Raw genomic sequence first — 21227 nt, forward strand, 5'->3', positions numbered from 1 at the left:
GATGATCCGCGGGGTGGGCGAAGGTCGAGTTTATAATAACCAGAGAGGACGAAGGGAGGAAGAGAGGAAGGTGAGGGAAAAAGTTGGCTTGCACGAGAAGAGGATAGGCTCGAGGCCGATGGGAGACTCGTTTGGGGCAACTGCGATGCACGCTAAGTGGCTACTGTTATGTTGTGGTGAACCCATTCAGGTCTAGTGCGGGCGGTTGACAGGGAAACGTAGAATGCCTCAGGCTCCGGGGATCCTATTAGATAAGCTGACAGGGGGGTTAGTTACGGAGTAACTGCTAAGTTAACTTCCCGTTACCCAGTAAAGTGTAAGTTTACTAGTACGTACTCCGTAGTAACTATCCATATCCCCTAACAAACAAACACCCCGTCCCGTAAACACAACAAATCTCGGTTCCAGCCTCCCTCCCCCTCCCCCAAAAACAACATTGAGCGGCCCGGCCACGTGAGCGCCGCCTTGCCGGTGTTTTGTTATGGCCCTACTCTGTCACTGTTATGGCCTTCCGTTGTCAGTCCAACTTAATCTCTCGCCGTCCAAATGCAATAGTTTATGTTGACTCCGCTATCTGCAGCTGCCTTGGTGCGTGCAGTTGCAAAAGCCCAATAATCTGAGGTCATTGCCCCTCACTTGACTCGTCCAGCCACCAATTGAGGAGATTGAGGTCATTGTTTCCGGAGGGATCACGATTTCATCATCAATATATATCCCGTCAGGTACATGAACATCAACGGCCAAGGCATTGCCCTGCCCCCCTCAATGTATCTACGGAGCTTGGATGAAAGTCTCCACGGAGAGCCAGCTCAATGATTCCAGCACCAATTCTCCAGTATCGCCATCACTCAAGGGACAATTCCATTGTGTAAACACATCGCGATTCCGAAAAGAACGTCTATAATGGGCTATTGTTCAAACAAGTACTTTTTCTCCAACAATCCAACAGATCTATTGATCTCATCTCAATTCCGACGGGCAAGACGGGGAAAAACCCGGGGCATGGTACGACAACAACCAACAGGGATTCTTCCCCACCGGTGCCCAGGACGTCCAATGTAAATCGCCTTAGTAGCCAATGTAAACGGTCGTCTTGCATCTCTTGGATGGAGCCCAGGCAGACAATGATGAGAGCGTTAAGCTTGCTGCCCAATTACACAAATGCAAGTTGTAGAAGCAAAACCAACTATACTGCTGGGTAAATCAAGCCTCCTTATTTTGCCCCAGGAAAACAGCCAATGTCCAAGGTTGAAGACGTCACAACATTGACCAAAGCGAGTAATGTTCAGTTATGGGCACCAGGATCAAGAATGTTAGCCTTAGGCACCAAAGCTGACTCATCTCTTATCGAACATCCATCCCACTTCTCCCCGCCCAGGCTTCAGCGGGCTGGCTCGATTCTGATCCCCCGACCAGAATACACGCCCCATAACCATCGCCATCGCCAGCTACCAAGCTTGCCCTCCTACCCCCGACCACGTTCACACGTCCCGCAAATCAAAATGAGTGCTTCCGTGTCCGCCACCGAATTTCCCTACAACTTGTGAGTAGCTCCCTTCGCGACGATTCCAGAGCTCTCAACCTCCCGAGGCACCCCCCGCGATTAACAAAATTCTGACAACCGCCGCAAACAGGACCATCTCCCTTCCTCTCCCAACCAACCGCCTCGCCTCGTCAGCCCTCCGTACACTCGAAGTCGATGCCGAGCTCTCCCCCTTCGTCAAGCGCACCCTGACCCTGACCAGCCCGGACAGAGATCAAGCCGCCGAGGAGGCGGCGAAGACCGTCCTGGAGACGACGTACTATGCGACCACGAACCGGATGCTCCGCGTCGCCGTCAACGGATTCATGGAGAGTCTAGGAGTTGTGCTTGGGGTCATGGAGGAGCTGGACGTGGATGTGCTGGAAATGGGGGATGCGAAATGAGTTCGGGCTGGGACAGAAAAAAAGATACGAGGGGGGTTACCTCAATATCGACATTGGGTGGGAGAGAGCAAAGAGTGAAAGGGACGAAGAAGTTCCTCGGCCGGCCAATTCTATCTACAATAGATGGTCCAACTGCATCACGCAAAAAGGCAGGAAGGAATCGTTCAAACCCAGTGTGATCAGGCAATCCGGTATCGGGCCCGATCGGGCCTTGTTAGGGATTCTGCGGCAGGGGCTTGCAGAAAGCCCTGGAAACTGGCATGCAGGGTCGTCAGAGGATTCTTCTAAAGCCCAAAGTGCACGCCTCGGAGGGGGCTGTACAGTGAGATATGTGCGGTTAGTGCGCAAGGATTCAGTCGTCCTAGCGGTGGCTGACACGAGATTCTTCGTTTCTCGCCTCTCGGAGACATACGTCTGACCGGCTGGGTTGGTTCGGGTTGATTTGTCTGAAGACGTTTATGCAAGCACATGCTGGCTTCATGTACATCTATACCTTTCATAAGACTCAAGCACAGCCTCAAACAATACATTTCAAATCGAATGTCAAGGCACCGAACCACAAAAACGCTGACAATAAGCGGAGCCCGAGACCCGGCGGGATAATTGGATCAGAGGCTTAGAGCAGGACGAGCTTCGGAAAAAGGTCGACGCTCGTCAGCCTAGGTATGAGACTCCACTTTCCCTTAAATCCTATCGGGCCATTTCCAGTCCGGTTCATTTAGATTGAGTAGTAAGGTAGCTTAATGGAGAAAAAGTATTTGGAATTCTGCAACCGTCATTATTCACTTCTAAATTAGTACCAGATACTACGGATGTTCTGCCCCGCGCAGGGAGTGGGGGGGAGGGAACAAGGGCAGCAAGTGGTCATATGTCAGTTCATGTTCACAAAAAAAAAAGGGAATCTGGCTCCCAAAGCAGCAATAGGACCGGGACCGGGGGATGTTCTGGACAGCCAAAGATGACAAACCCAATTCCAATCGATCGACCCGCCGTTCTGAAGGATGATGACATCGTCCTACTCTCTCTTTTTTCTTCCTTTGCTTCTGATCACTGAAGTAAGTTAGTCAATCAGTTTTACTCGGAGTAGTTTCTTTCCACTAAGGTAGTCTCCATTCGGATTTCGGAAACGTCGACCCCCGATAGAGACGTGTGGTCCAGACAAATTCATTGAACATCCGAGAAGTAATTATTATCTGGATTGTTGGTACAGAAACAACCCGACAGACGGTTTGAAAAAAGTATTTCCCCCCATGCGCCGACCATTGCTTGTGTCCATCGCATATAAACCATCGGTCACACCACGGTTAATCCTTCCTTCGTTCCCTGCGCAATCCTGCATTTCACTTCCTTCCCCGCTCCGCAACAGCAACTCCTACTTCTTTGCGACTCCTCCTCGTCCTCGTCCTTCGCGACAACAACAACAACCACCACAACTACAACTATACTTCACCCTCTCACCAACGCACCACCATCTGCGACTCAGTTCATCCCTCGCAAACATGTCTTCCGCTACCACTTTCTACGACTTCGAGCCCGTCGATAGTACGTCCTGCACCTTTCCTTTTTCCCTTTTCCCCGCTCATCTACCCCTCCACATACCAAGAAAAAAAAAAAAAAAAAAAGCAAAAGCTTCCCCAAATTTCCTCTTTGCTTCAACTAATTCGTTCTTCTGATTCGAAACAGAGAAGGGCAACCCCTTCCCCCTCACCGACGTGAAGGGCAAAGTCGTCCTCGTCGTCAACACCGCCTCGAAGTGCGGCTTCACCCCGCAGTTCAAGGGGCTCGAGACCCTCTACCAGGAGCTCAAGGCCCAGTACCCGGAGGACTTCACCATCCTGGGCTTCCCCTGCAACCAGTTCGGCAGCCAGGACCCCGGGTCCAACGATGAGATCCAGTCCTTCTGCCAGCTCAACTACGGCGTCACCTTCCCCGTGCTGGGCAAGCTCGACGTCAACGGCGACAAGGCCCACCCCGTGTGGACCTGGATGAAGCAGGAGCAGCCGGGCCTGCTGGGCATGAAGCGCATCAAGTGGAACTTCGAGAAGTTCCTGATCTCCGCCGACGGCAAGGTGGTCGGCCGCTGGGCCAGTCTGACCAAGCCCGAGTCGCTCAAGGACACCATCGTCCAGGAGATCGAGAAGGCGCGGAAGGAGGGCAAGCTGGCCTCCCAGACCAAGGGTGCTACTGCAGCTGAGGAAGCTCCTACTGCTACGGCGGCGGCTGCCGCGCCTACTCCTGCTGAGGGTGCTGAGGCCAACCTCTAAAGGGCATAATGGTCGGATTACGTTGGGAGAGTCTAGTTCGGTTTCGTGGGAAGTTGCGTGAGTTGTTTCAAGTGTGATACCATTTCCTTGTTTTTTGTTCTGTGTCTTTTAGGTGGTGGTTTTCATGAATACAATGCTCGTTTTGACTCTGACGAGCAATCTTGTTCCGTGTATTGATTTAATATGAAACAGACTGGAATGAGCTCTGCGAACACCCATCAAAGTCGTTGAGATCCGTCCAACGCAGTTGTAAAATAATCTTCTCAAGCAGTAGCACCATCCTTGGGAATCAAGTTGCGCAGCGACAAATCGTAGACAACGTCTTCCACCTTTTTGACCTGTATCACGAGCCAATCAGCATGCCATCCAACAGCAGCAGTCGGGAAATACTTACACTGTACTTGATCCCATCACTTTTCTTGCGCAAGATATCGTTCTTCAGGTTTAGCAACTGGAAGCCAGCGAACAACTCCTTGATGAAGTTGCTGATCTGCATGGGGCGAGTGTAGTCACCCAATGTGACCGAGTTGACCGCAAGACGAGACTGTACCAGATTTTTAGAGACATTTTTGAGAGGGGTGGGAGCACTGACCAGTTCTTCCACCATAGCAATCAACGCGAGGAGATATTCCTCAATGGTCAGATGGAAAGCATCCTCTTCCTTCAGGTTGACAGGCACTGCGGGGTAGACAGTCGTCAGTTTCACAAAAACACCTTCTTACCCAGACTTAAAGCCATCGGAAACTCACCGCCCAGAAACTTTCCCATCTCTTCGATCGTCAAGAATGAAGCCGAGGGGCTCGACTTGTACTCTCCCAGACCGCCTAGCCAGGCGCAGAGCTCAATCGACGAGACCTAGTCCGGCGGTTAGCCTTCGTATCTTCACCGAGACTCTGCCCATGACACCCCACCAGCAGCAGCGACATAACGAGAGCCGCGGAGAGGAATAGGCGGAGGAAACGCACGCACCAAATTCTGAAGCTCCCGCGTCCACACCCCATTGTACTTGTAGAAAGGGTGCTTATCCGCTACATCCCTCAGCCGAGCGACCTCATCTCTCTGAGCGAAGATCGCCTTGGTCACATCGCCGAGAACGGGGTTCACTGCCCATCCCTATCAGCTACCTTCCCAGGTTTCAAGCCCCAAGGACCCGAATCCAAAGCCTGAAGATACATACATTGACCAGCAGGCGTCGAGTGGGCGCGCGAAAGAATTGCTTGCGTGGATCGTCCTGTACCCAGTCATCAGAGGACGTGTGTTCCTTTCGCGCCATCTAGCCCCCATAGGAAGCTTTTCTATTGGGAAGGAATAGGTACCCTTTCGTGCCAGCGTCTGCACGATATCATGAAGTTCCTGTTTGGAAGCTATTCAGTCGCCGTTGCTTTTTCGCTGGGGGGCGGTGGGCTTGGCGCGGAGCTTGCGCTTTCTTACATCGCGGACGGCGGTCTCTTCGTCGATCTTCGACTGGAGATCCTCGAAGATTTGGTGGTCGATCATGTTGAATATCTTTTTTTCTGGATCGTTGGAATTGTTGGTGGGGTCTGATTTCTCTCTGATCGTCTCGACTCAGATGTGGTAGAGGGGGGTTTGATTGTTACGTCAGGTAACGCCGTGAGGAAGAAATTGTGGGGCGAGAGGTGGAAGGGAGGAAGGGAGGAAGGAGATTCTCCCGCTCGCTCGATTTAGTTCAATTGTGACGATTTTTGGAAACGAATCGCAGCAGATGGGCTAATGTTCTGACTTGCTTGATGTGAAAGTGTTGGATTGTTGCAGTCTAATCATTCGAGTGTTAGTATGTCTATCTTGTGGAGCTTCTGGGAGCAAGATATATTGCATCACGGAGAGAGCTCTGAGTATCAGATTTATATCTTCAAATCGCGAACGAACACTACAACGGGACTTTGCAGCCAATCTAATATATTCCAACAACCATCTATTGTAGAACAGTACTCGCCGGCAACCGCATATCCAGCTGCTCTACCCATTTCATAAACTCATTAGACTAAGAACAACACAAAATAACCTCCCATCCCTGCCTTCCACGCACCCACACCCAAGACCGCGACCAACCCAACCAACCAACTCAGTAACGATATCTCGTCGAATAATCTACATACCCAGTCAGTCAGCCATCGAGTAAATCCCCCATAGATCACCATCGACCGTAACGCAACCGAACAACCGATAGGAAGGAATACATACCCTTAGGACTAACCACCAGACCGCGGCCCTTCTTGGCTCCCTTGTAGATCGTCTCGATGATATCGATCATCTCCTGCTTATCCTCGAGCACCCAGTTCAGCTTGTTGTTGTTACCCGTGCCGAAATCACACATCATGTGCTTGTTCCGGTAGAAGAACATGATGGTCATCGGGTCGAAGAGTTCGTACATCGTGTTGAACTCGGGGACCTCGTCGATGTCGCAGAGGTAGATCACGGCGAAGTCTGTCAATACAGCCTTGGTGTGAGTGATCACTTGCTGCCAAAAGAAGTGCCTGGGGGGGTTGGAGTGGGGTGATTCTACGTACTCTTGACCCGCTCGGCGATCTTGAAGAGGACTTCATCTTGACGCATGCCTGGTACGGAGGGTTAGCTGATGTAGGACGGAGGGTGAGAACGAAGGAGCTTACAGTCGACATCATGGTCGCGACCGAATCGGATGACCTGTTACGAGCATTGGTTTATCAGTTGGGTGTCGGAAGGAGGGAAGTAGTAGATGCGGTACACACCACAAGTCGGTCCTCCTCGGACAGGATGGCTTGGTCGACGTGCCAGGCGGTACGCAGGTGCGGCAACACGACGGAACCCATGATGAACTACGGATGCGATTCTGGTGCTAGTCGTGGGATTCGCGAGGAAGTGGTTGCAGTCACGAACGAGAGATGTAGTTCGGGATCACGTGGAGGACAGATGAGGAAGAGCAGTGGGCGGGGGACGATTGGGTAGCGTTTTACTTCTCCGCGAAGGTTCCAGGCGTTTCAATTTACATCTACAGCGAGGAAAAACACGGGAATGGCATCAGGAACTACGATGTGTAGATTGTGGCTCAAGCCAAGTGAGGGAGGATATTTTCTTCTCCAACTAGTCGGCAAGCCGACAGAATTGATGAAAAAAAGGTGGTTCGCGTCGATTGGGGGTAGTGTAAGCCCAATGACACTGTGTGGTCCGACATGCGCAAGCACAGAGGTCAGACCACAGGGTACAAAAATAAGATTAATCAATGTTGTGTTCCTTAGAACACTTTCAGAGATTAAACTGAAAAGAACAGATACTACACTTGATCTAAGCCAAAAGGCAAAGAGAGCTGGAGAAGAAAAGAAGAAAAGGTCTAAAGAGAGGCGGGCCGCGAGAGGTATTTATCCTGTCGGCAAGGAGGTCCGTGCGCCGCTAGCGCACTAGCGTCGGCTACCTCGACCAGAAGCGAGGCACCTTCTGCCTCAGGCAGGACAGAATGATTAATGCCTCAATAACCAGGCCACAACTCCGGACCAGTCATATGACGAGCGGAAGCCCTAATCAACAAAATCAAGCCCTAGCCACATTGCCCGAAGCGGATTAGTGGGGCGCACTCGACCCTCAGCAGCGAGATCTGACCATCCCGTACCCTAGCGGACGTTTTCTTTCCCCCCCAACTCCCATCAGGCGCAGGATACTCACCTCTTTGCGACCAGCTACTTTCTCTCTCTATCCCCCGAGAAAATCCCCCCTACAGTCACAATGGCTCCCGTTGCTGTATGTTTCCTTTCCACAAATCGCTTTGCTGTTCCCCCATGAGAGTTCATCTATCCATGACCGTCTGGACATGATAGCGTTGGCACTGGCGCTGGCGCTGGCGCTGGAACATTTCCAGACGGAAAAGAGGACTGAAAAAGATTCTTTGGGATCATGGATACATGAACCTCTCTTGGGATTTCGCCATCATGGAGCAGTAGGCTAATGGTATTTTCCCCCCGACAATAGGCTCGTGGTCGCAAGGCCCAGAAGGTCACCCAGAAGGTATGTTTGAGCCCCCAATCGCAAAACATCCAAATCAAGGCATGAAGCTAATTTTTTTTCCCTCCGTAGTATGTCATCAACGCTTCCCAACCCGTGAGCGACAAGATCTTCGACCTCTCTGCTTTCGAGAAGTTCCTCCACGACCGCATCAAGGTCGAGGGCCGTGTCGGCAACCTCGGCGACAAGGTCGTCATCTCCCAGGCTGGTGAGGGCAAGATCGAGGTTGTTGCCCACATCCCCTTCTCTGGCCGCTACCTCAAGTACCTGTAAGTCCACCTTTCCGAAAAGTCAGGCGAGAGCGAATCGCTGATTCAGTCTTCTTCGCCTCTCAACAGCACCAAGAAGTACCTCAAGAAGCAGCAGCTCCGTGACTGGCTCCGCGTCGTCTCCACCTCCAAGGGTGTCTACGAGCTCCGCTTCTACAACGTCGTCAACGACGAGGGTGAGGAGGACGAGGAGTAAATTCTCTCTTCTTCTAGAAGCAGCAAATAGACAACCAAAAATAAAAACGCGGAAAAAATGATCAGACTTGGACACTTTACTCCGGCTATTGGGGGGTCTGCGAAATGTCAAATTTTTCCATGCACCGGGATTAGGATGGATGAGTCTGGTTGGAGATTATGGGTGTGCGCATTGGGAGGGATTCCTGCGTGGCTTCTCGCTCAGTCTGGATTCGAGGCAGTGGACGTTTTACACCTGAAAAGGCGACCTCCACACTCATTCGCTGGGTTTGTCGTCGCTCGATCTACTCATGACGTTATGAATGGTAGATATGAATCAATGAAGCAAACCTATATCTCACCCTCTTTTTGGCACGTAGACGTAGGATGGGTATCACATTATATAAGGATAATTGCAGTATAGCGGCTTGTCTCAACGACGTTACTTTACGGGCCCAGACTAGCATTCGTTCTCTTGTGACCGGCACCGGGTCCAAGCCTCCCCGCTGATGTTCCAGTTTCAGCCTTCTCTGTCCCCGGTGGGGGCACTAGTTTGTCGCCTTGGATCTGCCAGCCTTTCGACTTTAGCACCTTCCAGGTCTCAACTGCCTTCACTCTGACCAAGTCACCTGTAGCAATTGCATCCTCTTTCGAATCATGACCGAGACTACCGCCTGTTTGTATGTCGCGGTCGAGATGTCTTCGGCATAAGGTCTTCAGGCTCATCCGATTCGGTAATCCGCGCGGATGGGGATATAGCATAACGGTATCGATGATTGTCGGGTGGATTATCCGGCAAGCATTCAAGTCGTTGTCGATCGCATGTCCGATCAACGGCGTATCCGGTTGAAGGTGACTAAATAGCAGAGCGCGGGCTGCAGCCGGCGAATCGACAACCTTCAAGGTTGGCTCCTCTGCCTCATCATTCTCATGTGGTGTCGCTTCCGCCTCCTTCTGGAAACCGTCATAGGGCATAGCCTTGGTGTAGTGTTCAGGAAAGACACCAGAGAACCGCGAGTTCAAGTCCAATACTTCCCCCATCGGCCTGACGAGAACATCCAAAAGTGGCTTGCCCTGAGGCCAGCTGACCGCGGTTAGTCGGATCAATTCCAATCCTAACGTGGTATAGCCCATCTCACAGTCGAAGCAGACCGGTGGAAGTGGCCCCTTGAATGGCTGAGCTGGCGTCTCCGTGAACTGGAGAACAGAAGCAAGTCTTTTGGTTTCTGAAACCTTGTAGACATGAGTCTTGCCTCTGGTGCAGCCAGAAGAAGTACCCAACGTTTCATTACAACATGAATAGTAAGCTTCCTTGTGTCCTGTTATATGATCCGTCTGTCTTCTTGGAGGGTAGAACGGCTTCCCAGGGTGGTGAACACATTCTCCCCCGGACGTCAAAGAGCCATCCTCGCGACGGCCTGGAAAGACCTGGAACCTCCCACCGCACCGATCACACTTCTCCCAGCCTTTCGATTCCGCGACACCTTTCTTGGCACTCTCGATTTCCGCAGCTGAAGGTGCCTTTGTGACATATCCAAATTGTTCAAGCCCTTCAACTGGAGTAACCAGCTGACCTGCCAGTGCAATCTCCGCTTCTGCGCTCAACCCCGTACTAAGAGCCTGCGGCCTCGACTGCTCCGCGTTGGGGTCGATTTTGTAGTACCGCTCGTTCAGGTGATTCTTGACCTCCGTCGTCCATTCCTCTTTAGTCATTTTCATGAACCGGACGATGCGAAGCTTGATAACATTAGCGTATATGCTCGGATTGCCCCGGGCGGTCTTCTCCTCTTCGTCCAGAGCCATTGTGATGAGCTCATTGGGTGTGAGAACAAGCCATTTGTCTTTACTGTCTTTGTCCTTGGCGATCTTCTCGTTCTGCGAAGACATGGCAGCATGCAGTTTCGTTAGGATGGACAATCTGGTTCCATGCGGCGCGGGCGCTTTCGTCAACATGCGGGGATTCAAACTTTCCCGGGGAGCCTGCCTCGGCGGGCGCGACTTCGCCGCCCCCGCTGTCGGGGGCTTTACAGGCGTAGGCGCATTCGTCTTGACCGCTGTTGATGCTGGCTTCGGTGGCGGAGAGACCCTTCGAGACAGTGACTGTAGTTTGACCGGCTGTGAAGGCACCGGCGGCTGAGGCGCGGGTGAAGACTTGGCCGAAGCATTTGGCCCAGAGCCTGCAGCTTTGGATGGGGCTGGTGGAGAATCCCTCTTCAAGATCTTCGGTTCTCTCTCATTCGTATCTGCGGCGGCTGACATTGTGTGGGCGGAATTCCCCAACGACGCGGCATTTCCATGCTTCGTAGTTGATGCATGGACAACGGCCGAGGTGGTCTTTTGGCTATCATCAATTGGAGCGAAATCCTTGTGAGAGAACATGCAAGTCAAGAGGGAGCAGCTCTGGCCCTCCGGACAAGGTATGTCCTTAAACAAGCCGAGGGGGGCGAACATTGTGAGGAGTAGGTAAAGATAAGATGCTCAAGGAGAGATACAGGCAAAGATGAGAGATCATAGTCCAAAAGAGTGACAACCAATACTCATTGCAACACAGCAAGCATCCAAGCAGAGACCAATCGGGCGCTGCGCTTCTCTTGTATGGATAAATGACTCGGTGTTTGGCAAGCCGCGGGGGAGAAGCGATGCGGCTAGTCCTGGAGCTAAAAACAGAAGATCATGTCGAACTGAGATGTGAGTGAGCAGGGAATTATTGCTCAGGGTCTAGCCAAGGTAGCCAGTCTGTCTTCAGTCCTTCATAGATCCGAATAACAAAGAGAATATTGAGTGGAATGTCGAAAGGGAAAGCGTCCAAAGGCTAGACTGACTGCACGTGTTGGAGATGAACGCGGTGCAAATGATGCAAACACCAGACACGAACAGACAAAGGCGCACCCTCTTGCTGATCCTCAACCTCAATCACCATCCATCATTTGAAAGATTCGGAGGCTCAGAGACGGCAGTGACGGCAGTGACGGCAGTGACTTACCTGAATGTGTTTTGCGCAGTGCTCAGCCTCACCAGCTCCATGTAAAGCCCAGCCCGAGACACCTGATATGAACTGCCACCGGCCCTTCTGGGCCATTCATTGCATCAGGCACCAGGACATGACGTCTCGTTATCGTGCTGAGTCAGCGCTTGCTGGGCTCCCCTTTGCGAGGGAACTTAATGCTTGACGGTCGGACAACGAAGGAAGCAGCCACATGGCCCCTTTAATCGCGATAAAACCGTGCCTAAATCCGGCGGAGTCTGGCGGATAATGTTGAGGAGGTCTTACATAAACCGCCCGTTGACCCTGATCGCAAGAGGAAACTCTTGACTTCCACATATTGACTATGGAGCTGGAGCTTGATAACGGCCGTACGCCGGCTGAGACGTCGCGCAAAGCAGATCATCTCTGCGTGTTGGTCCATGGGTAAGAAGACCATTCGACTAATGCAGACAACGAGATTTTCTGCTGACCGTCATGTCACGTCAGACTATGGGGTAATCCCTCCCACCTGGACTTCATCGCCACCTCCCTGAGAGACCGATACAAGGAGGACCGCCTCCACATCCTCGCCGCAAAGCGCAACTCCGGAAACTACACCTACGATGGCATTGAGCTCGGCGGGGAGCGCTTAGCCCACGAGGTGGAAGAGACCCTGGAGCGACTCGCCGAAGAAGGCCACAACATCCGGAAACTGAGTGTCGTCGGCTATTCGCTCGGAGGGCTGGTGGCGCGATACGCCCTGGGACTGCTCTACGCGCGGGGGTGGCTCGACAAACTGGAGCCCGTCAACTTCACCACCTTCGTCTCGCCGCACGTCGGGGTGCGCTTCCCGCTGAAGGGGACCTGGGGCTTCCTGTGGAACAATGTGGGGCCCCGGACGATCTCCATGTCGGGGAAGCAGCTGTTCATGATCGACACTTTTCGCGATACGGGGCGCCCGCTGCTCAGCGTGCTGGCGGATCCGGACAGCATCTTCATCAAGGCGCTGAAGACCTTCAAGCATCGCTGCGTCTATTCGAACATCGTCAACGACCGGTCCACCATCTTCTACACCACCGCCATCTCAGCCATCAACCCCTTCGAGGACCTGGAGAATGTACAGTTCGACTACGTGGAGGGGTACGAGCCCGTCGTCATCGATGCCACTAAGCCCGTCACTGTCGTCCAGCCCCCGAGTCCGTCCTGGCTGGAGCAGCTCCAGCGCCAGGTCGCCAGTTTCTTCACGAACCTGCCCTTCCAAACCCTCTTCACGGCCTTCGTCATCATCGGCGTGCCCTTATTCCTTTTGAACGCAGTGGTCCAGAACTTCCGCAGCCAACGCCGCATCCGCCACCACGAGGCCGCACACTCGCGCAGGATTTTTGACCGCTACCGCGTGCCCGTCCTAGTCAACGAGGTCCAACACGTCGTCGAGGAGGTCTTCGAGAGCGCCGGCGCTCGCCAGAAGCCCGATTATCTGTCTTTCACCACCACCACATCCAATAAGAAGACATCCGACGCACACAAGAGACGTCAAGTAACAACCTCATCCGCGACGGACCTGGAAAGCAAACTCGATGAAGACGACATCGAACCTCTGCTCCGGCGCAGCAGCACGACCGACAGTTTTGCGAGCGAGAAATTCCCCACGCTGGCACTGACTCCGGCGCAGTTCTCCATCATCGATTCGCTGAACTCGGTGGGCTTCCGGAAGTTCCCGGTCTGGATCCATAACCATCGGCATAGTCACGCCGCTATCATCATTCGAGTCAAGAAGAGGGGATTCGACGAGGGCCAGGTGGTCGTGAAGCATTGGTTAGACCAGGAGTTTGAGATATAAGACCCTGCCCATCATCACCTTTTGGTAGAGGGCGTATGTTTGGGACAGAAGCCCAGCGCGACCGTAGAAATACATAGCCATTCTTATTCTGATACACAAAGACAGCATGCAAGGGGATTGCTTTTTCGAAGAAGGCGTTAGTTAGTCACTTGGTGTATGTAGGGAACTAGATAGATAGAATCACACCTACAATGCAACACTATACTCGACGCTCGATCTGAATTTTTCTCCTAAACATCACCTACACAACGTGAACCCTTCCACTGTTCCTGAACAAAACATAAGCCCCCCACTCTTGGAACAAACATGCTATTCCCCGAACACCATAAATCAGCCCCATTCGCGAATCAACACCAAACAAAGCCAATTAGTGAATCTAGCTCCAACCTCCCCGTTAGTTTTGCAGTGTCATCATAAGACTAGAGTTAGCTCAGTATGACATCTACAGGTTGTGTAGTGTAGTGGTTATCACTTTGGATTTTGACGTCAAGTTGACAGAAAGTTCCAATAACCCCGGTTCGAACCCGGGCACGACCTTAGCTTTTTGTGCATCACCCTTTTTTTTCCCCCAACGCGCTGACTCTACCACTGATCTCAGCAAGGACGGAGAACACGTTTTGTGCGGCTGGTAGATATTCGACACTTCGTATGGAATACTCTGCTAGTAGTGTCTGCCAGGTCTACTGACCTGTCGCGCTTTGCTGCGGGTACTCCGTACTCTGTGTTGAATTGCCGAGAAAATAGGTATATCAGCCCTATCTAGCTGGGGTGGTTGCAGTTTCTATTTGATAGTAGAATGTGGATGCTTGAAAGAGGCGGGCAGTGTCAAATTTCTAATCAATCTTTCGCTTTGGGATTGGTGGGGTGATCGAACAAGCTCAATGCTTTGTGTTCACGCGTGTGTTCAAGGCATATTTGTTTGTCCCGCAGAAGTACAGCCTTTACTGTCATATTAGCTTGTCAAATAGGTTCTAGTGAATTTTGACAATGGTATTTTCATAGAGCCTGTCAGTACATGTAGCACGCTGATCGTGTCATTACCACCCCTGTCCCCTTTAGACCGGCGTCCCCAGGAACCCACCGCGCCTTCCTCAGGATCCAACCTTTGCTGTTGCGTGTTACTGTATACATGAAGGCAAGTTCCATGATAACGACTGCGTAATCTAGTCAACACACCAGTTAATTGCTGAGAAGCAGATATTGTTAATGGAAAGCCCCCGTTGGAAGGTGCACCACCAGAAGAAGACCTGAGTATGCGATTTATGCAGCTCGAAAGGCTTCAACGACATCTATCTGTATACTCGTTTCTTTGCCTTAGATGACACCATATTCCAAACCGCAAGTCAGAAGACCGTGCGTGTAGCATTGGCTAATTTTTATTCTCTGAGAAAGCGTTCAGAAACACCACGCCTACGCTACACCTACACTATAGCATTTTTTCCCGGGGCACCAGAACAGGATTTCTAGGATCCTGCAACAACAACAGTCACCATGAGTGTATTCAGAGACCGTGCCCCTGCTGGCGCTACCACGCCCACGGTGCCTCAGACCATGAACAACGGGGACGAAATGGCGAGAACCGCCGAGTGGTTGAGCAAGGTCCCTGGGGTCGACCGGAACGCGGCGTGGCGGCCGGACTACCCGCTATTGCGAGCCACGCCTTTTGATTCTTTCACCACGGGCACAGAAGACCTTGGCGAAAGTGACGACGGATTTGACGATAGAAGCGAATATGAATTCGAGGACCACGTGCCGTCGCGTGTGCCGGAGGCCAAACCGTTGATCATCTTCGTCTATATCCCCGACGAGAACGAAGAAGCCTGGGAGCAGCTGCCGCCGGGCTTGGGAGACCAGGTCGAGGTGGAGTGGACTTGCACTGTCGCGGGATTCGAGCGGCTAGTATGGCATAGGGCATACGATCTCATGGACAATGGGGGCGACGATGAGCAGGCTCCGCGAGTACCCAACCCGCAGCTGCGCGGGGTTGTCTTGACCACGCTGGAGCTCCTCACCGAGCCGAGCAAGATCCTGATGGATCATATCAACCATCGGCAAGAGACCTTGAATGCGCGCTGGCCATTGATCTTGGCGCCCGAGATACACGGCGCGGCACACGAGCAGATAGTGCAGGCGTTCCTCTCTCATCGATGGGGCCTACGTTGGCGGTTGTCGGGCTGCACGATTGGCTTCTGTAGCTTTCGGGTGAGCCTCGAAGCCCAAGCGCTCTGGGATCTGGAAGAGAATGAGCTGGGAAATCTGAGATGCAATTTCTCCCGTGGCGTCTACAGGTTGTTGGATGTTGAACGGAATGTCCGTTTCCTGGAGCTGTACCCGGGACAACTCATGGTCCGTGATGTAGCACTGCAAGATATTTACTTTGCCGTCAGCGACTATCATTTCGTGCCCGAAGCAACTGACGAAACGTTTGATGAGTGGTGCTCTGCTGCCTTGGACTGGGGCTCTCACCGTGGCTTTGTAGGCTGTTCAACCATGCACAATACCGTGATGCACACCGTCCTGTTAATGTGTGGCATCCAGCGAGGGGGCTTGTCTATGTGGCGTGGCATTGACTCAGATGTGGAAGAGCCGGATTGGTAGCCGAATGTCGCTTAGCTTCCCTGTAACTCTAGATAGATCTGTAAAATAGTCTTTTCACCTAAAAATTCATGATGTTCCCTGAGCAGCATGACGTAGATCCGACTGATGATGCGCAATCGCCGTAGTATGATCAGTTATTGACGAGTGAAGAACAATAGACATTGCAGCCGTGTACGGTGTGATGTGGCTCCCAGCTCTGTCTGCCTTTTCAGTTCCTTTGCCTGACTCGAACTGCGAGACAAGACTTCACGTCCGAATTGAAGACCTTACGTGGAATCGAATCCTTTCAAGCATTACCGGGTGGAACTCAAAATTCAGGATCAGGAAGACCTGGCGCAGCCCTTCTCATCCCAGCCGGATAACCTCGGACACCGAAGAATGAGTGAACATGGCACATCCTCGCCAAGTCCTGTTAAGCGGCCAAGGACGAAAAAACTGTGGAACACTGACCTTCGTGATCGACCAGGACCGGCTCAATGGAAAGGTAAAGTGAAAGTCAATGACAGCCCGATCCCCGCCATCCCCCTCCAACGCTAAGGCAAGTGGTGAGATTTAAGTGTGGCGAGGATGACCGGGGGCTTGGTTGCACGACGCTTGGGCCGTTCCGGTATAGCCGAGGGGTACGCCTCATATGGTATTCAAGGTTAGAGTGACTGCCGACCCCAAGTTGGAAGGTTATACGATTGGACACTCTGTTGGAGAAGCGCTAGCTGTCAGGTCCGATGGCTGTATGCCAATGCATTAGTTGATATGGTATTGCGGTGCGATTGGGTCTTTGCCACTCCAGGAATTAGTGAAGCGGGTTGGTTCTCACCTGGCGGACAACTGTTGCAGGGATTTTCGCTGGATTGATGAGTAGGTATGGCGAGTGCCAAAGCGGTACTGTACTGTAGATGCGGGGACAAGACCCCAGAAGTGATGCTGTGCAGACCAGATGCTCCTGCAAGTGATCGAGAGGGGTATTGCATGACATCTATTGGAGACTAGTCAGCTTTGAGGTGGTCATTAGTACTCCGTAGCTTGGTTGTAGCGCTCTAGCCGGTGTTAGTAGTACCTACCATGTTGATGCATTTTGAAAGGGAGAAGATGAGGAGGAGGAGGAGGAGGAGGAGGAGGAGGGGAAAGGAACATGACGGCTCAATGGTAAATCGGGAGAATAAACAGCCTCAGGCCTCACCCAGTTCCAATCCCGCACGCAGGCACCCTCTAAGATCATGATATAACCCACGAACAGGCAACAAGTCAGGCCTACAGCATCAGATCAGCACAGCTATCGTTCAATTGAATACAGCTCACATGAATGCATATGTATGTACCCCACGATTTCCCCATAAAAGTACACATGGTCTGAATGTAAATCCCGCATGCTTCGATGCGCTCATTCTGCATACGCTAAACCCAGGCCAAGCGTGCCCGTCCATCAGGTCTCCACGTCTCCACCTCCAGACTCTAGCCGACCACTGCCACTCCACTCGCGGAGACAATACACTTGGTGGAGCGAGTCCGGGAAATCATATCCTGACTGTTGACTCGGTCGGAAGGACGTGACGTGCATGTGCCCGGGCCTGTAACAAAGGGTTCCCCGCCGCCCCTCTTTTTGTGTACTGTCTACTAGTCTAGTATCCGCGGCAATCCTACCCCGGTCCTAGACTACTAAGACTACCTAGCCATGGACTACTATATGGTTTAAAGTACACACAAGGGGCGGGGCGAGTCAGCTCATTTAGGGAACCATTGCGAAGATGTAACCGGATTGAGTTCAGGATTCAATAATATTTCAAATTATCTATAGTGACATGTTGAATTCCTAATATGTAGAACAAAAGAAGGAAGAGAACGCCAAACCCATGACAAGCCAATGTATCCATACTCCATACCCGTGGCATCCAAAGGAAATCTATCGTAAACTCATGCCTCAAGTGAATCCTGGAAATCATGCCCCAGGAAGACATGCTTGAGTAAATAGGATGCTGCAATGCCCTGACCAACCAAGATCTAAGTGAACCACAGAAGATCAGGGCAAACTGTACTTGTCGGTACCTTTCGCAGCATCAATCGGTAACTAGTGTTGGTAGCGTAAGCGTTCCATTTAGTGACGTGCGGCTGCTGAATCCGAGTCGATGCCGGAATCCAAATCAGCCCCGGAAGTCAGTGGCGTTTGGCCATCTTTGGCCATCTCACGGTCGATAGCGAATTTGACCGCCTCAAACACGTTGGCACAAGTATGCTTGGGTTGGTAGCGGGGCACGGTTCCATCCTGGTAGACGCCGGTCTTGACAAGAATCGAGAACCAATTGGTGTCCGTGGTCTTGTCAAACTCATTTGTTCCCCGGACATCAGATTCAGGGGTATCTCCAATAAAGTACACTGTGCCCGGTGGCTTGTTGATGCCATGGCTCTCTTTTCGCCATTGCCGCAGGAGTCGGGTAGCAAACTGGTATGTACCCATCTGCGGTTTGCCGAAAGAGATGGTTGAGAGCTCCTTGCCAGTAACAACTTTGTACAATGCTTCGAGAGAAGCCCGCAATGCTCCCATGCCGAGGCGAGTGTGCTCGTGAGAAGTAGACCATACCACGTCATTGTGGGAGAAGAAGACAGGCGGGCCCTCATCAAACTTCTCGGATCGAGTTCCAAGACGTCCATCTTGAGACAGGAGCAGATCTAAGATGATTTGCTGATCGCCGGCCCAGTCTCGGCTGTCAGCAAACACGAAGATTGCTTCGATCCTCGTCTTGTCAAAGTCAATGACCCGAGAGTTCTTGTATTCTTCGTCGGTAAGCTTGCGGAATGGCGTGGTGTCGTGTCGTGTCTTGATGATGTCTCCGGGAGTGACCACATCCTTGAAGCCATAGCCTTTGGCTACATGACGGCATTTTTCACCCTCACCACCAACGACCAGTACGGTGTTATATCTTTCGGCCATCTCTCGCATGGGGGTGTGGCCACAGATGAATTGGCCGGGGGAGACATCCAACTCCAGCTGACGACTGAGATCCAGACATCTTTCCTCTTCTGTTTTGCCGCCGCCGTTCGTCACGAATATGTAAGGACTGGAAGATGAATAGTTAGCCCGGTCAATCTTGCGAACAGGTGCTGCAGGGGAGACATACACTTTGACCCCGTACGGGTTGTCGCCATTGATGTACTTGAGGGCGGCGGCCGCTTCGGGGATTGCCTCTCCTCCTCGAATGAGGACGCCGTCAATGTCGAATCCCAGAGCGAAGTGATCAGCAGTGGTGAGGTGTCGCTCAGGGACTGGGGACGCAACGCGCACAGAACCATCGTCCGACGATGTTTCGACATCTGACTGATGCTTGTCCAATTCCATTGTGGTAGTTGTATCATGGAAATCGCTAGAAGCCATCAAATGCTTGGGAGGGAGGACTACATTAGGGCCGCCGTAGAGGTCGGCCCGAGAAGCATCCAGGCTGGACAGCCGACATACCCTCTGGGTACCGAAACCGTCGGTAGTAGTCATTGTGGATAGTGGAACAGGATAGTCCCGGGGTGACGATGATATGTGGGTGGGTGGAGCGCGTTGTGGGCCCGCGGAGAGAACAAGAAATGGTCGACGGTGAGCTGCCCTGAGCTGGCCAGACAGATCGATCAATCGCTGAGAGGATTGCCCCTGGGGAAAACTGGTCGCAGGTCTGCGAAGCTTTCGGAACGGATTTGAGTATGTGTAAACAAGACGATCACTGGATCCTGAGGAGGAGCCAGACAATATTTCACAAGAGAACCTGTTTCCGTACACAGTCTAATTGAATTTTGAGGGGTTTGTCAGAGTAGCCCACACAAGTTTGGCGTGGACACAGAAGATCACAGCGGGAGGGCCGCAGCGGTTCCAGCACAAGGATGCAATGAGAAAGATTGATTCGGTGGATATGAAAGGAAGAAAGTTGAGAATCGAAAGGGGAATGCATTGGACCCGAGGCCATTAATATAGGAAAGAGTGTATATGTAAGTGGGTGGAAGACATCTGGGATATGCGCTCTACGTAGTTAGTTTGAGGCACGTAGCGAAAAATTGGGACAGACAGTACAGCCCGTGGTACCGTCATCGAGAGCAAACCGCTCGATCCTAGTGGTGAGTTGGAATTCCTTGTGTGTTGTGGTCACCGCAGCTGGATGTAAACCCCACCGCAACCAAAGTATGTCATTGCCGGTGGTCGAAGGCTGAATGCTGAAGGCCTAAGCAAGAGGGTCCGTCTATGGTGCGGGTTGTATCAGACTTCCACTCCGCCCCATGTCATGCCTGATGATGATGTGAATGGAACAACCTGAGAATCTGATTCGTTCCAGAGCAATGGTCAGGGCGCCAAAACATGTGGGAAAGTCAACGATAACGAACAAAGGACATGCATCAGTCCTGTAGAGAGGGGAGTGATGCAAACTCGCTCCTCGGCGCAAATTCGATCATTCATTCCATCTGGACTTTCCCTCCCGCTGCAGACCGGTTTGGGTCGAGGGAAGATCGTGGGGTCTGTCATCACTGAAGTTGACGATCCAACACGCGTCGGAATTGATATCATAGTGCACTCAACATTAAGTGTAGAACAGGCGAACGCGGTTGAGAATGAGGGAAGAGCCAAGGGGAGGACGAGGAGAGCACTGAAAAGTGGGGGGGGAGGTTGAGAAGAGGTTGTTGAGTCGTTGACATCAATGGAAACCAAACAAACAATCCATAAAGCAGGAGTAGCCACAAAGCGGTGAAGGTGATTGTGGTAAGGCTCAATACCATGGGTGTGTGTACAGACTACTATACTACTTACTACCTTACTATGTGCATGTGTGTAACTACAGTACTCCGTACAGTACATTATTGTTCTAGGCACAGGTCAAAGTACGTACATGGCGTTTTTACCCGCAATCAATAATAAAAGTGGAGTGGTACAAACATGCCATGAAAACAGTAACGTTAATAGGTCCATTAACTGACCCAATGACTATTATATCAGCGGTGACGTTACACATGTCTTTAGGTTCCCCTGAACCAGTACTCAATCAAGTTTAGCCCTGTGTATAGTTGAGTACTGTGAGATTGTGAAATCTTCTGCCTAGGATGCGAAAGTCTTCTCTTTGCCGATTGGATCGTTGCTGCCTCACTGCCTCAGGACCGATCGCCGGGCTTGACGTCATCGAAGCCGAGAGGCTCCCTCTGTGTCTTCTGCTTCTCCTCCTCCTCCTCCTCCTCCTCCT

General features: G+C 51.9%; 9 protein-coding genes and 1 non-coding gene across 10 annotated transcripts; 6 read left to right on the plus strand and 4 right to left on the minus strand.

The window, feature by feature from the left end:
• Positions 1 to 1502: 1502 nt before the first annotated feature.
• On the plus strand, positions 1503 to 1926 carry BO66DRAFT_409764 (CTAG/PCC1 family protein; the record flags this gene model as incomplete). The annotated part of the gene is made up of 2 exons (XM_025649201.1): positions 1503 to 1543; positions 1635 to 1926. 2 exons carry the CDS (start codon positions 1503 to 1505, stop codon positions 1924 to 1926), a joined length of 333 nt encoding a protein of 110 aa, XP_025506271.1.
• Positions 1927 to 3425: 1499 nt separating this feature from the next.
• On the plus strand, positions 3426 to 4190 carry BO66DRAFT_436522 (glutathione peroxidase; the record flags this gene model as incomplete). The annotated part of the gene is made up of 2 exons (XM_025650929.1): positions 3426 to 3468; positions 3610 to 4190. The coding sequence occupies 2 exons, from the start codon at positions 3426 to 3428 to the stop codon at positions 4188 to 4190; spliced, it is 624 nt and encodes a 207-aa protein (XP_025506272.1).
• A 131-nt stretch (positions 4191 to 4321) lies between these two features.
• On the minus strand, positions 4322 to 5847 carry BO66DRAFT_36220 (translin). The gene is made up of 8 exons (XM_025645060.1): positions 5622 to 5847; positions 5507 to 5543; positions 5368 to 5421; positions 5160 to 5293; positions 4940 to 5045; positions 4783 to 4868; positions 4585 to 4734; positions 4322 to 4528 (listed from the first exon to the last, which is right to left on the minus strand). Exons 1-8 carry the CDS (start codon positions 5685 to 5687, stop codon positions 4454 to 4456), a joined length of 708 nt encoding a protein of 235 aa, XP_025506273.1. The 5' UTR covers positions 5688 to 5847; the 3' UTR covers positions 4322 to 4453.
• A 249-nt stretch (positions 5848 to 6096) lies between these two features.
• On the minus strand, positions 6097 to 7210 carry BO66DRAFT_345366 (DIM1 family thioredoxin-like protein). The gene is made up of 5 exons (XM_025644544.1): positions 6920 to 7210; positions 6821 to 6854; positions 6719 to 6766; positions 6393 to 6635; positions 6097 to 6299 (listed from the first exon to the last, which is right to left on the minus strand). Exons 1-5 carry the CDS (start codon positions 6998 to 7000, stop codon positions 6274 to 6276), a joined length of 432 nt encoding a protein of 143 aa, XP_025506274.1. The 5' UTR covers positions 7001 to 7210; the 3' UTR covers positions 6097 to 6273.
• A 596-nt stretch (positions 7211 to 7806) lies between these two features.
• On the plus strand, positions 7807 to 9072 carry BO66DRAFT_390153 (60S ribosomal protein eL22). The gene is made up of 4 exons (XM_025646940.1): positions 7807 to 7922; positions 8151 to 8186; positions 8256 to 8452; positions 8522 to 9072. Exons 1-4 carry the CDS (start codon positions 7908 to 7910, stop codon positions 8646 to 8648), a joined length of 375 nt encoding a protein of 124 aa, XP_025506275.1. The 5' UTR covers positions 7807 to 7907; the 3' UTR covers positions 8649 to 9072.
• On the minus strand, positions 8862 to 11270 carry rex3 (putative RNA exonuclease Rex3). The gene has a single exon (XM_025645095.1). It carries the CDS (start codon positions 11075 to 11077, stop codon positions 9074 to 9076), a length of 2004 nt encoding a protein of 667 aa, XP_025506276.1. The 5' UTR covers positions 11078 to 11270; the 3' UTR covers positions 8862 to 9073.
• Positions 11271 to 11582: 312 nt separating this feature from the next.
• Positions 11583 to 13615, plus strand: BO66DRAFT_469771 (lipase ROG1 family protein). The gene is made up of 2 exons (XM_025652745.1): positions 11583 to 12035; positions 12099 to 13615. Exons 1-2 carry the CDS (start codon positions 11956 to 11958, stop codon positions 13429 to 13431), a joined length of 1413 nt encoding a protein of 470 aa, XP_025506277.1. The 5' UTR covers positions 11583 to 11955; the 3' UTR covers positions 13432 to 13615.
• A 263-nt stretch (positions 13616 to 13878) lies between these two features.
• On the plus strand, positions 13879 to 13968 carry BO66DRAFT_t95. The gene has a single exon. It is a non-coding gene; the product is annotated as a tRNA-Gln (tRNA).
• A 954-nt stretch (positions 13969 to 14922) lies between these two features.
• BO66DRAFT_436528 (uncharacterized protein) lies at positions 14923 to 16029 on the plus strand (the record flags this gene model as incomplete). Its single annotated transcript, XM_025650930.1, has 1 exon — positions 14923 to 16029. The coding sequence occupies one exon, from the start codon at positions 14923 to 14925 to the stop codon at positions 16027 to 16029; it is 1107 nt and encodes a 368-aa protein (XP_025506278.1).
• A 2089-nt stretch (positions 16030 to 18118) lies between these two features.
• Positions 18119 to 19507, minus strand: BO66DRAFT_317597 (phosphatidyl synthase; the record flags this gene model as incomplete). The annotated part of the gene is made up of 2 exons (XM_025643567.1): positions 18119 to 19079; positions 19140 to 19507. 2 exons carry the CDS (start codon positions 19505 to 19507, stop codon positions 18119 to 18121), a joined length of 1329 nt encoding a protein of 442 aa, XP_025506279.1.
• Between the last annotated feature and the right edge of the window lie 1720 nt (positions 19508 to 21227).

Source organism: Aspergillus aculeatinus (assembly GCF_003184765.1).
Source record: "Aspergillus aculeatinus CBS 121060 unplaced genomic scaffold BO66scaffold_12, whole genome shotgun sequence".
NCBI lineage: Eukaryota > Fungi > Ascomycota > Eurotiomycetes > Eurotiales > Aspergillaceae > Aspergillus > Aspergillus aculeatinus.

Bases quoted from the DNA above. Each gene is read 5' to 3' on its own strand.
- BO66DRAFT_345366 (XM_025644544.1), bottom strand. From the start codon at position 7,000: ATGGGTTCCGTCGTGTTGCCGCACCTGCGTACCGCCTGGCACGTCGAC. The intron at 6,767-6,820 runs GTAAGCTCCTTC...CCTCCGTACCAG, and splicing joins TCGCGACCATGATGTCGACT to GCATGCGTCAAGATGAAGTC. The intron at 6,300-6,392 runs GTATGTATTCCT...CTGGGTATGTAG, and splicing joins TCTGGTGGTTAGTCCTAAGG to ATTATTCGACGAGATATCGT.
- BO66DRAFT_36220 (XM_025645060.1), bottom strand. From the start codon at position 5,687: ATGATCGACCACCAAATCTTCGAGGATCTCCAGTCGAAGATCGACGAA. The intron at 5,046-5,159 runs GTGCGTGCGTTT...CCGCCGGACTAG, and splicing joins CGCGGGAGCTTCAGAATTTG to GTCTCGTCGATTGAGCTCTG. The intron at 4,529-4,584 runs GTAAGTATTTCC...CTCGTGATACAG, and splicing joins GTGATGGGATCAAGTACAGT to GTCAAAAAGGTGGAAGACGT.
- rex3 (XM_025645095.1), bottom strand. From the start codon at position 11,077: ATGTTCGCCCCCCTCGGCTTGTTTAAGGACATACCTTGTCCGGAGGGC.
- BO66DRAFT_469771 (XM_025652745.1), top strand. From the start codon at position 11,956: ATGGAGCTGGAGCTTGATAACGGCCGTACGCCGGCTGAGACGTCGCGC. The intron at 12,036-12,098 runs GTAAGAAGACCA...ATGTCACGTCAG, and splicing joins CTCTGCGTGTTGGTCCATGG to ACTATGGGGTAATCCCTCCC.
- BO66DRAFT_390153 (XM_025646940.1), top strand. The intron at 8,187-8,255 runs GTATGTTTGAGC...TTCCCTCCGTAG, and splicing joins CCCAGAAGGTCACCCAGAAG to TATGTCATCAACGCTTCCCA. The intron at 8,453-8,521 runs GTAAGTCCACCT...GCCTCTCAACAG, and splicing joins GGCCGCTACCTCAAGTACCT to CACCAAGAAGTACCTCAAGA.